The sequence below is a fragment of the Branchiostoma floridae genome, chromosome 5, assembly GCF_000003815.2.
Source record: "Branchiostoma floridae strain S238N-H82 chromosome 5, Bfl_VNyyK, whole genome shotgun sequence".
Classification (NCBI taxonomy): Eukaryota; Metazoa; Chordata; class Leptocardii; order Amphioxiformes; family Branchiostomatidae; genus Branchiostoma; species Branchiostoma floridae.
The window spans coordinates 7,438,294-7,452,264 of NC_049983.1; the positions used below are offsets into that span (position 1 = coordinate 7,438,294).

At 42.7% G+C, this 13,971-nt stretch overlaps 2 protein-coding genes across 2 annotated transcripts in view; both read right to left on the minus strand.

Moving 5' to 3' along the window:
- Positions 1 to 6,289, minus strand: part of LOC118415651 (signal peptide, CUB and EGF-like domain-containing protein 1) — an 8,305-nt gene extending 2,016 nt beyond the window's left edge. The window contains exons 1-6 of the mRNA XM_035820377.1: positions 5,890 to 6,289; positions 3,317 to 3,553; positions 2,906 to 3,076; positions 2,148 to 2,301; positions 825 to 880; positions 65 to 237 (exon numbers count right to left, since the gene is read on the minus strand). Coding sequence (XP_035676270.1) covers positions 65 to 237; positions 825 to 880; positions 2,148 to 2,301; positions 2,906 to 3,076; positions 3,317 to 3,553; positions 5,890 to 6,289 — 1,191 coding nt within the window. The remainder of the gene's footprint in view (positions 1 to 64; positions 238 to 824; positions 881 to 2,147; positions 2,302 to 2,905; positions 3,077 to 3,316; positions 3,554 to 5,889) is intronic.
- A 7,200-nt stretch (positions 6,290 to 13,489) lies between these two features.
- Positions 13,490 to 13,971, minus strand: part of LOC118415652 (sushi, von Willebrand factor type A, EGF and pentraxin domain-containing protein 1-like) — a 12,898-nt gene continuing 12,416 nt past the window's right edge. Inside the window, exon 9 of the mRNA XM_035820378.1 lies at positions 13,490 to 13,838. Coding sequence (XP_035676271.1) covers positions 13,490 to 13,838 — 349 coding nt within the window. The remainder of the gene's footprint in view (positions 13,839 to 13,971) is intronic.

Here is a 13,971-nt window from a genome sequence, read left to right on the forward strand (position 1 = left end):
CCTACAACAACACACACATTTGCCATTAAGAAAAGAAAGAGTGGTACATTTAATACTACAATACCTCCACTGTCGCATTGCAAGTCTTTCTCCAGACACAGTCTACATCCTCAACATTCTTTGACCCTACGTCTCTGATGGTCTCAGCAATGAGTAGACTTTCGTCAGCGGATGTGCAGAACAAGTCCGGGTATTTAATCTCGTATTCAAGGAAAAACGTCTTAGGAATTCGTCCATCTATTTTAAAAGACAAACAAAAAGGTATTCTGTACATGACATAATGTCGTAAGGCAGTTTCTTTTTTTGCTTTCACCTCATTATAGGTACACAGTAGACACGTAGGATTCTGTAAAAGTCAAGAATCACGAAGTTAGCAACGTGCACACAATTCTTGTACTATATCGAAAAACAACAACCTGCATTGATGACTTTTCTGACTTTCAACCTGTCTTGATACAATAAAACTATTAATATCTGCATGTATACGTAGGCACCATTTCCTATCGACACAACCATGTAAACAGCCAAACTATTTGGTATGCACGTCTCTTACCAATATAGATGTACCATCAATTTAGAAAAAAAGCTTTACAACTATATTACAAAAATGCTAGTTATGAAAGAGTACAGATTTGATTAACATATTCTCAAGTTTCCATACTTTTGTGTGCCGAGTTCAAATTGTCTCAAATTATTTCCCATGCTTGATATTACATCAACAACAATTCTATCCCAAACTTTCCTCAAAGAACATCAGCCATGTTTAATGATGTTTTCAACTTAATGTTTCATTGGGGTAAACATCTAGCAAGTATAGTACTTACGGGAACACGCTGGAAGTGTGGCCTTAGGATTGTTTTCGGTTTGGTGATTCCATCTACACTCGGCACAAAAAGTTTGGAATATCAACTTTGGTATATCATATTTCCGTTATTTATGCATCCATTTCAATGTATTATATATCAATAGAAAGCTTGTGTGATTTTCTTTCCTATGGTATCAAACTTATAATGATTGTAAACACATGAAACGAGCACAAGGCCTGCTTACGTGGGTGGGTCACGAAAAAAAAGTGCCCAAATTCCCCTACTTCTGTTCAACACTGCATCGTCCTGTTGATATTGGCGCGTGTGTCACTGGTTCAATCAATCCTCTTTTCACCTCACATTTTGTATGCGGAACACACAAGGTTTTAGTACACTCGACTAGAGTTCATCTGCCGTTTTAGTACACTCGACTAGAGTTCATCTGCCCTTTCGATAGTTGGATGGCAGAATCAAAGCGTGTATGCGGCAAGGAGAACCGCACGCTGACAAGGCAAGAGTAACTTTCGTGGTGGAGGTAGCGTCATGGTGTGGGGCGGTATAACCACCATAGGGTAAACAAGACTCGTCATCATTCCAGGTAAATTAATGTGGTGACATATAGGGACATCATCCTCCATCCAGTAGCAACATTCTACCTCTTCAATATTGGACCAAATGCCATTCTGCAAAATTACAACACCAGTCCACACAGAGCAAGGACCATTGGATGCTGGACACAGTCTTAGGGTGGAATAGCCTTCCTACGGCTTATGGCTAGCACTCGATTGATCACCTCTTGCCATGATATGGTTCAGATTTTTTGCTTGAATAAAGAGTAATAGTAGCTTTGATTGACATGTCCTGTTTATTCAACTTGCCTTCATCAGCAGAATGGAGTGATTGACTTTAGTAGGGTAATTTTGGCACTTTATCTTTAGGACCCCCTGTACGTAAGCGGGCCTAGTCCTCGTTCCATGAATTTACACTCATAAAATACTCTACACAGATATGCTAAAAAGAAACTTGGATGTTCTGTAAACTAAACGTTAGGAGATAAAAGGATTGTTTGAATCATTGTCACCCGCGGCCATAACAACGGTTGAACCGGACGATACAGTTTTGAACAGAAACGGGGGAATTTGGGCACTTTTTTTTCGTGGCCCACTCACGTTAGCAGGCCTAGTGCATGTTCCATGAGTTAAGAGTGATAATGAGTTTGATACCATTGGAAAGAAAACCATGCAAGCTTTTTATAGATATATAATATATTGAAATTGATGCAGAAACAACATAAATATGATCAACCGAAGTTGATATTCCAAACTTTTTGTGCTGAGTGTATATTGTGACTTTGGCCCGCAGGTATACAGCGGTAGGGGTGTTTCCGAGAACTCCAAACCAGGACCACAGTCGATTTGACAATACTCTTCGCCCTCTGTCTCATTCCGGTAACACTCCATTATGATACCGAATGGTGGTTTCAGCTCCAGGCAAGCTACATAGGGAAAGTTATAATAAAAGGTTTTTAACTACCCTTGCCTTTTTAATTTATGATGATTAGTATATAATGCTTATTGTCAATATGTTTATATAAATCATTTTGGTTTTCTATAATCAATAGTTGTAAATAGTAGAAATCATTATGCTCTGGAAATTCAATTCAATTTCAGTTGAAAGCCTTTAAGTAGAGTTAGGCTCATATTTCCCGAAGGGGGGGCCTGGACAGGATGGTTGCGCAAATAAGACGTGTACATAGATAGGTATGCACAGGATATGCCATTTAATGTTTTGGTTCATTTTTGATACCGTACGTTTTGTTGCCCTGTCTCACCTGGCCTCGGATTGGAGATGTGACTCAAGAATAAGCGGTAGATGGATTCAGGGCCCCTGTAGTGCCATTTTTAGGTCTTCTGGGACAATTATTATGCTTAAAACATATGTGTGCAAATGTATCAATGTCTGCGTATATGTGAGCGTAGGTGTGTGTCCGTATGCGTGTACGAGCGTACGTTCCTGTTTGTGTAAATGTGTGCGTTTGTGCGTCTTTGTGTGTAAATGTGTGTGCGTGCTCACGTGCGTGTGTGTGTGCATATACATACATGGACAGTCTTGCAAACGACAGGTTTCCATCTCGGTGGAAATCCCCACACAGTCCTTGCCATCCTCTTTGGGAGGTGGGCTGTTGCATTGTCTCCATCGCTCATGTGTGCCGTTCCCACATGTTACACTACATGGAGTCCAGTCAGTCCACTGGCTCCACCCACCATATACTGTGTAGATATAAAGTAATCGTTTACACACTCATGTGTGTATGTATGAGATACGATGAGTCTAGTACTAGTGATGCAGAGTATCGTTCAACTTGCCCTTCACTTAAACACCAAAACTATACTTGAAACAAGAGAAAAATTAACTAAGAGACCAATATGTAAATGTTTACATAGTTTTCATCGATGTGTTCAATGGACCTTTCAGTTTAAATGAGCTCAAAGATTTACATATGAACTCACCGATTTGTTTTTCGCACAGCTTCCCATTAAACCCATCCGGACAAACGCACGTGTAGTTGCCAACACCATCCACACATGTCCCGCCGTTTCTGCACGAGCTGTTGTGACAGTCGTTGATGTTCACGTCACAATGGGTACCGGTGAACCCCATCTCACAGACACATGAGTAGAACCCGACGTTATCCTGGCACGCGATTGCGTGTACTCCACATGGGTTTTGGTCGCAGTCATTGTGGTCTAATTCGCAGAAAAAACATTGTAAGGAAATACTGTCAACTAAAGAAACGTAGTACCATAATAACAATTAAGGGTTAACCGCGGTGTACATGGCGTGATAACGCCTGGTCCTTTGTTATAACCACTGAATGAAACCACCGAGTGAGCGAAGCGAAACTTGCGTAGATAAACGTACAGAGTTTTCCAGCCCAAGTAGATAGCATTGGCAAATGAGCCCAAAATTATGCAAATTAGGACATATGTTAATTAGACAGGTCAGAAAAATGAGCCCAAATTATGCAAATTAAGACATATGTAAATTAGACAGACCAGAAAAATGAGCCAAAAAATATGCAAATTAGAACGATAAGGACATATGCAAACTGAAGTCGAAGCAGATGAAAATGGGACAAATATGCAAATTAAGCTGGAATTAACAAAACGTGATTGGTTGATAAGGGGGTAGCGGCTATCATTATGAAAACTTGTGAACACTTCGACACATTGAATATTATATAGGATTGGTACCTTCCTACAACAAGGACTATCATTGTGAAAACAGCGACATGTGCATGAGCGCGGTGGGAGATGGGTAGTATAATCCTGGTGGCTCCGCTAGCGCCGCCCTTATTACCATAATATGTGTATGATTGACAGGTCGCATCTTAATCGTTATATATTACACATTATCTATTTGATCGTATAGGTAAGTATCAGTGAGTCATTGCTTTGGAGTCGCTATACATCTTGCTCCGGAGTAGGTCCGGAGTAACTCCGGAGTAGCTCCGGAGTACATGCGTACCTGTATTTATAGTAGGTCTCTTATATTTCTCATGTGCGTGCATGTCATGTATGTATTTAGGATTGGTATCTCCCTACAACAAGGACTATCATTGTGAAAACAGCGACATGTGCATGAGCGCGGTGGGGAACACGGAAACTTTACGTGGAGATAGGTAGTATAATCCTGGTGGCTCCACTAGCGCCGCCCTTATTACCATAATGTGTGTATGATTGACAGGTCGAATAATGAAGATATACTTTTTTAATGATATGTGTATGATCTTATCATATGTATATTGTCATATCTATAGTATACATCTATATATCTATCGAACATTATTTGATATACCTATGATATGTCATAGGCTATTTCTTTATCTAGTTTAATATATATATGTGTGTGTACGTAGCGGTCAGAGATCATGATGAGGGAGGAGATGGGGAACATATGACTATCTTAATCGTTATATATTACACATTATCTATTTAATCTTATAGGTAAGTATCAGTGAGTCATTGCTCTGGAGTCGCTATACATCTTGCTCCGGAGTAACTCCGGAGTAACTCCGGAGTAGCTCCGGAGTACATGCGTACCTGTATTTATGGTAGGTGTCTTATATTTTTCATGTGCGTGCGTGCCATGTATGCATGTATCAACACAACAACCAAAAGGACACTAGGGCAAAGGGATATCGTTTCGTGACAAGTCTTTATTTATCACTCATGTTTTTTTTTCAGAATAAATAGATGAACACAGAAGCCAACGTTGGCAACCCTTCGTGTCGTCGTATAGGTTCCTTCATTACCATAATAGGTTTATGATTGACAGGTCGCATAATGAAGATATGCCTTTGTTTATGATATGTGTATGATATTACCATATGTATATTGTTATATCTATATATCTATCAAATATCATTTGATATACCTATGACATGTCATAGACTATTTCTTTGTCTAGAATATATATATATATGTGTGTATATATATGTATGCATGTGTATGAGCAATATAGCGGTCAGAGATCACGATGAGGGAGGCGAGGGGAAATGTATGCCTATCGTCATCGTTATATATATATATCATATACTAATGAACCTATTTGAACGTATAGGGAAGCATCACGTTTGAACATATACCATGCATATACATGCATCGAATCATTGCTCTGGAGTCGCTATACATCTTGCTCCGGAGTACAGTACTGCTCCGGAGTAGCTACGGAGTACATGCGTACTTGATTTATGGTAGGTCTCTTATATTTCTCATGTGCGTGCGTGCCATGTATGCATGTATCAACACAACAACCAAAAGGACACTAGGGCAAAGGGATATCGTTTCGTGACGGGTCTTTATTTATCAAGTATTCGGTCCAGAATACATCAATGAACACAGAAGCCAACGTTGGCAATCCTTCGTGTCGTCGTATAGGTTATGTTAAACATTCACTTTAGGAAAGAAACGCTGTATTGCTGGTGGTATGTCGACTTTACATTACTTCAGGACGAGGTAACCATATTTTTTCATCAATGTCTGTTCTGAGACCCAGTTCTTGGTGTATTCGATCTCATAACTGTGATGAGGCAGCGCAGCAAACTCTATCAGATAAAACTTTTTGCCAGCGCGTTTTGTCTCCTTGATGACGCGTTGAGGAATGTCGCCAGGCTGGTGAGGTAGTGGGATGGTCCAGTCTCGATAGAGTGTCCACTCCTCCTCGTCGCCACTGTCGTAGCCGTACTCTTGACTTTCATCAGTCGAAGCCGTGCCGGAAGACGCGTCAGAGCCTGCATCACTCTCGGAACCACTCTGTTCGGTGTCGGTTTCTTTTGCTGAATCCTGAGAGTCCATCACAGACTCATCAGTTTCGGTCTCTTCATCATGTGACTCCATCGAACTGTCGTCTTTTCCAACGTCATCGCCTTTTTCATTGTCTGTCAAAGAATCAAATGCGTCCTTATCTTGTCCAGAGGACATGTCGGATGCGTCAAAAATATCGCGATCACGATAAGATCCCGTCTCGGGGTCTACGACGACTTCTCCCGAGGCAGCAGCTGAGTCGTCTCGGTGTCTTCTTTCTTGATGCCTATCGAGGTTAAACTTTCTAGCAAACTCCTGATCACAAAATTCACATACATGAGGCATGCTACCTTTCTCTTCGTCAGACAGTAGGGAAATGATGCGATGTCGAAGTGCACACAATGATATACCACCTACACAATGGGAGACTTGCGATATATCATTCCAGTGTGCGTTTATGTATACAAATCAGTCACTCTAGATCTATATCTGTTTATACATCAGGAATCTTTAATGTGTTTACATGTATGTAGATACTTTAGGAGACTCTATACTTTTATTTGTCATGAAAGTGTTCATCTTTTTAATGTCAAACCATGTGTACTTACATGTTTGAGTGTGATGATACGTTATATTTTGGCTGGGCGCAAGACTGTACACCCACGGAAATCAAGTACAAACTGGCCGATAACAAAATCCTCCGGGCTTTCCGCGCAGATGACCTGATCGGTGTGGTCGAATGCGATATCGAAGTCTCCGTGCATCTTAAAACACATTTTTTTCCGAAATGCCCCCAATTTTCAAGAACTGCGACATTTCCATCGACGACATCGTACTATGCCTAAACGAAAAACATCATGTCTAAACCCAGACGTTCTCTCATTGGAAGTATGTTTGGCAAAACGTTTTTGTTGGCCACACCCTTGCTGAAATGGTATCTGGAGAAGGTGGTGGAAGTGACCCATATTCATCAGGTACGTACCCAAAAAGTGTTCCAAACCTTTTGGCAACACTGTCAGTGATGCTCGTCGTGCTGGTGACAAAGATGACAAAAAGGAAATCATAGCCGACACGATGAAACTGATTAGCAACGGTGCTTATGGCAAAGCGGTTACTAACAAAGAGAAGCAGTCTGACGTGTGCTACTGCGACAGTGAAGTCGCCGCAACACAGAAGATAAATTATCCCTGTTTCAGACAGATAACCGAGGTCGTCGATGGCTTTTACGAAATAGAAACTGGCAAGCGCCGCATCACATTTGACCTCCCCCTGCAGGTCGGGTTCTTTGATTACCAGTACGCCAAACTGCGCATGCTCCAGTTTTATTATGACTTTATGTTGAAGTTCGTGGACGTGTCCGATTTCTAATATTGCGAAATGGACAAAGACTCAGCCTACATAGCCATCTCCACGGACAGGCTGGAGGTTGTGATAAAGCCAGATTTAAGGGATGATTACGAACACGAGAAAAACCTCTGGTTCCCTCGCACGAAATCCCCTGTTATCAGTGTTAACGCCGCTTCGACAAACGAACTGCTGGGCTCTGCAAATAAGAATGGTCCGGAGATGGGATTGTCGGGTTGTAAATGTGTTCAAAGACCTATTACTGTTTTGGTGGAGATAACAAAGCAGAGGACAAATACAGCTGCAAGGGGGTGAGCATAAGATGCAAAAATTATGAAAAGTATCTTACAGTTTTGACTACCCAGGAAGGTGGGAAGGGTGTTAACAGAGGCTTCCGCGTGAGAGACAACCAGATGGTCACCTACACGCAAACACGAGACGCATTTTCCTAATTTTACACCAAACGTTCCGGATGACGGTGTCACAGCTCTACCCTTAGACATTTAGACTGCACAGTGCACACTATCAATGATATCTTTACATATGTCTGCATTTGACAAGGATGGAGGAAAGTTTTTTTTAGGTGCGCCGATGGGGTGATTCTTCCCCAGTTTACTGATGCAAACCTCGGCCTGGGGAATGGCGTGGACTATCCATTTGGAGTCAGGACGCTGCCGGCGACAGTACTTCAGGACGTCTTTATCTGCTATTCTCTCAAGGAATCGCGTTGCAGGTCCTCTTTATGTTGACAATTACGGTTTTTTTTCCAGGAAGCGGTTGTTGTTCTCGTAGAGGTAGTAATAACAAAGCTCGCCTTCGATGCTACGGAGAAGAAAACAGTAGGACAGATTGATTTTGAATGCCTGATTTTGGTTTCTGAGGATTGCCCGTACTTTGTCTGCCAGGTCGTCAACGTTGGCAGAGTTCAATCTGAAATTATGTCATTAACCGGTGTTTTTTAAATGTGTACGTATATTTGACCAGTTTTCTCTAAATATATCTGCTCCAAGGCTGGATCGTCGTCTTCCAAGTCCTCCGGTTTATGAAGGGGGTCTTCCTGCACGGGGGAATGTGTCGTTTGTTGGCTTGGGTCGGCTGCACACGTCTACGTTTCGGTGCGACTTCGTCAGCGTGATCAAAATATCGTCTTTTGTGACCGCGGGAGGTGTATCTTCGGGGTGTACCTATTTTCCGTGCCGCTGCAGCTCTCCTACCGCGTTAAACGAGGCGTTACACAAACGGCAGCTGAATACAAGCCTCGTCGGTGGTTGGTCGTGTATGCGCTTGTGTTCTCGCAGGCTGTCCGCCCTTGCAAACATCTTTCCACAGAAATCGCACTCGTGACGCGGAGCTTCCGACACGTGTTGTTTTTCGTCTCGTTTCAGAGCGTCGGCTCGAATGAAAGTTTATTTGCATGTCTCGCAGCGGTTTAATGTGGGTGACGCGGTGTGGGCAAATTTCTTGTGACGGTTAAAGGACTGTCTACGTTCGAACTCTTTCTGCATTGGTGGCAACTGAACGCCATGGTTGCAATAACGACTAAGCTCTGAAATAAAGAACAAAGGAGTTTCTTAAACACACTGAAAAGCGATTGAACAAGACAGTATGACAGTCTCAACATGGACGGAAAATACAAGGTGGTTGGGTCTAACTTTCTAAACCAAACCAAACCAAAATGAACCGCAAATATGTGTTCCCAAAACACCAACACGAACGTCAAGGGCAGACGACCTGAGATTCCTACAAAAATATAACCAACCCGGAGGACTGGACATGGACAATGTTATTTTGCTATCTTGCCTCAGTTTACCCTAATTAGACTCCTTGCATTTTAATCTATCATCTTGCTGTTGACCTAATTATGTATGACTAAAACCACAAAGAATCAAATTGCTTTTCATGCAGTGATGCTGTTACAAAACCACGATACCCAGACTTGTTGCTGATTAGAAATAGCAACTGAAAACCTTTTTTCGACAAAGATCGGGGGCTGACCAACCCTGGCCTTTAGACATGATCCCAAATATTTAAATTCCGTAAGGTAACAAGAGAACGAACAGTGTAACAGCACAAAACACGCAGATTAACTGCACAAGACACAGAATAAATATAACCGAAGTACCGAAGTGTATAAATTGTGCGTTTTCTTCTTTCATCTTTGACAATAGCCACAAAAGGAGCCGGTCCGGCTCTGCATTCTTTGCTTTGGTCCAACATTTAATTCGGGTAAGAGGGACAAAAAACTTTATAACCCCCTTCACTAATGGGGCAGTGTGTGCCTTAAGCAGCCCAGACAAAAGCGACATGCTAAAACTACGGACAGAAAACCATTATCCAATGCGTAAAAGGTTTGTTGGGCTCGCTTGTCCTGCGGAGATTTTGAAAAGATTTATGGTAGTTTGCCCCTGAAATTGCGTCCCTCTAACCAACCGAGTTCTCTGATCAATGTACAAACAAAATAAAGACAACCCCCCCGGAGTAACTCCGGAGTAGCTCCGGAGTACATGCGTACCTGTATTTATGGTAGGTGTCTTATATTTTTCATGTGCGTGCGTGCCGGGCGATGGCTGTACAGCTTGCGGAGGTGGTCGGCGCAGAAGAGAGGGATATCAGTAGAGCCGAGACGTCCTCGCAGTTCCCACGTCGATGGTCAACTAAATTTCGTCCTGGCTCTTGGAGTTTTATAGAGATCTAGAACAATAGGTGATGTCAGGGGCTTCCCCCAAAGCCTCGAAAATATGCACGGCGACTGGGACATCGATACACGAAGACAAAGGACACAATTATCAGGTTATTGTTTTCGACGTGGGAATATATCTTATATTTATTTTCGGTCCTTTCAACTAATGATGAGTCGCTACCCCCATAGGGACGTGTATGTGTAACCATGGTGATATGATAACAGAGATGGTGGTAAAGACAGTAAGTCATCAATCAGTGACGTCTTCAGAAGGATAAAATGCCGCGACCACTCTTAAGACCAGATCGCGATCAAAGACCGTTCCCGAAATTAAACAAAAGACGTAAACTAGGCATTGTTTAAGACGTGTGTAGCAACCAACGGTCAGCGGAAATATGTACTTGATGATACCGCAGGGATATGAACTGAAAGGGATGCAGATAAAAGGGATGGTAATAGCGCTACCGACAAACGCACAATTCACAACAATATGAAACCAATTGCATTGGTCAAACATCGCACGGTAAAGATGAAAGAAAATATTTCTTTAGTGCTTCTAATCCCGGTGTCAAGGGTCTCTATAATAGAAATGGAGCGCCGTCACTCTTGACTCCCTCCTTTAAGACGTAGGTGCTTTTTTTACGTTGTGTTACGTTGATTTGACATAAGCTATACGACGGCACGAAGGTTGCCAATGTTGGCTTCTGTGTTCATCTATTTATTCTAAAAAAACCATGAGTGATACATAATGAACAGTAAATAAACGATATCCCTTTGCCCTAGTGTCCTTTTGGTTGTTGTGTTGATACATGCATACATGGCACGCACGCACATGAAAAATATAAGACACCTACCATAAATACAGGTACGCATGTACTCCGGAGCTACTCCGGAGTTACTCCGGGGGGGTTGTCTTTATTTTGTTTGTACATTGATCAGAGAACTCGGTTGGTTAGAGGGACGCAATTTCAGGGGCAAACTACCATAAATCTTTTCAAAATCTCCGCAGGACAAGCGAGCCCAACAAACCTTTTACGCATTGGATAATGGTTTTCTGTCCGTAGTTTTAGCATGTCGCTTTTGTCTGGGCTGCTTAAGGCACACACTGCCCCATTAGTGAAGGGGGTTATAAAGTTTTTTGTCCCTCTTACCCGAATTAAATGTTGGACCAAAGCAAAGAATGCAGAGCCGGACCGGCTCCTTTTGTGGCTATTGTCAAAGATGAAAGAAGAAAACGCACAATTTATACACTTCGGTACTTCGGTTATATTTATTCTGTGTCTTGTGCAGTTAATCTGCGTGTTTTGTGCTGTTACACTGTTCGTTCTCTTGTTACCTTACGGAATTTAAATATTTGGGATCATGTCTAAAGGCCAGGGTTGGTCAGCCCCCGATCTTTGTCGAAAAAAGGTTTTCAGTTGCTATTTCTAATCAGCAACAAGTCTGGGTATCGTGGTTTTGTAACAGCATCACTGCATGAAAAGCAATTTGATTCTTTGTGGTTTTAGTCATACATAATTAGGTCAACAGCAAGATGATAGATTAAAATGCAAGGAGTCTAATTAGGGTAAACTGAGGCAAGATAGCAAAATAACATTGTCCATGTCCAGTCCTCCGGGTTGGTTATATTTTTGTAGGAATCTCAGGTCGTCTGCCCTTGACGTTCGTGTTGGTGTTTTGGGAACACATATTTGCGGTTCATTTTGGTTTGGTTTGGTTTAGAAAGTTAGACCCAACCACCTTGTATTTTCCGTCCATGTTGAGACTGTCATACTGTCTTGTTCAATCGCTTTTCAGTGTGTTTAAGAAACTCCTTTGTTCTTTATTTCAGAGCTTAGTCGTTATTGCAACCATGGCGTTCAGTTGCCACCAATGCAGAAAGAGTTCGAACGTAGACAGTCCTTTAACCGTCACAAGAAATTTGCCCACACCGCGTCACCCACATTAAACCGCTGCGAGACATGCAAATAAACTTTCATTCGAGCCGACGCTCTGAAACGAGACGAAAAACAACACGTGTCGGAAGCTCCGCGTCACGAGTGCGATTTCTGTGGAAAGATGTTTGCAAGGGCGGACAGCCTGCGAGAACACAAGCGCATACACGACCAACCACCGACGAGGCTTGTATTCAGCTGCCGTTTGTGTAACGCCTCGTTTAACGCGGTAGGAGAGCTGCAGCGGCACGGAAAATAGGTACACCCCGAAGATACACCTCCCGCGGTCACAAAAGACGATATTTTGATCACGCTGACGAAGTCGCACCGAAACGTAGACGTGTGCAGCCGACCCAAGCCAACAAACGACACATTCCCCCGTGCAGGAAGACCCCCTTCATAAACCGGAGGACTTGGAAGACGACGATCCAGCCTTGGAGCAGATATATTTAGAGAAAACTGGTCAAATATACGTACACATTTAAAAAACACCGGTTAATGACATAATTTCAGATTGAACTCTGCCAACGTTGACGACCTGGCAGACAAAGTACGGGCAATCCTCAGAAACCAAAATCAGGCATTCAAAATCAATCTGTCCTACTGTTTTCTTCTCCGTAGCATCGAAGGCGAGCTTTGTTATTACTACCTCTACGAGAACAACAACCGCTTCCTGGAAAAAAAACCGTAATTGTCAACATAAAGAGGACCTGCAACGCGATTCCTTGAGAGAATAGCAGATAAAGACGTCCTGAAGTACTGTCGCCGGCAGCGTCCTGACTCCAAATGGATAGTCCACGCCATTCCCCAGGCCGAGGTTTGCATCAGTAAACTGGGGAAGAATCACCCCATCGGCGCACCTAAAAAAAACTTTCCTCCATCCTTGTCAAATGCAGACATATGTAAAGATATCATTGATAGTGTGCACTGTGCAGTCTAAATGTCTAAGGGTAGAGCTGTGACACCGTCATCCGGAACGTTTGGTGTAAAATTAGGAAAATGCGTCTCGTGTTTGCGTGTAGGTGACCATCTGGTTGTCTCTCACGCGGAAGCCTCTGTTAACACCCTTCCCACCTTCCTGGGTAGTCAAAACTTTAAGATACTTTTCATAATTTTTGCATCTTATGCTCACCCCCTTGCAGCTGTATTTGTCCTCTGCTTTGTTATCTCCACCAAAACAGTAATAGGTCTTTGAACACATTTACAACCCGACAATCCCATCTCCGGACCATTCTTATTTGCAGAGCCCAGCAGTTCGTTTGTCGAAGCGGCGTTAACACTGATAACAGGGGATTTCGTGCGAGGGAACCAGAGGTTTTTCTCGTGTTCGTAATCATCCCTTAAATCTGGCTTTATCACAACCTCCAGCCTGTCCGTGGAGATGGCTATGTAGGCTGAGTCTTTGTCCATTTCGCAATATTAGAAATCGGACACGTCCACGAACTTCAACATAAAGTCATAATAAAACTGGAGCATGCGCAGTTTGGCGTACTGGTAATCAAAGAACCCGACCTGCAGGGGGAGGTCAAATGTGATGCGGCGCTTGCCAGTTTCTATTTCGTAAAAGCCATCGACGACCTCGGTTATCTGTCTGAGACAGGGATAATTTATCTTCTGTGTTGCGGCGACTTCACTGTCGCAGTAGCACACGTCAGACTGCTTCTCTTTGTTAGTAACCGCTTTGCCATAAGCACCGTTGCTAATCAGTTTCATCGTGTCGGCTATGATTTCCTTTTTGTCATCTTTGTCACCAGCACGACGAGCATCACTGACAGTGTTGCCAAAAGGTTTGGAACACTTTTTGGGTACGTACCTGATGAATATGGGTCACTTCCACCACTTCTCCAGATACCATTTCAGCAGGGTGTGGCCAACAAAAACGCTTTGCCAAACATACTTTC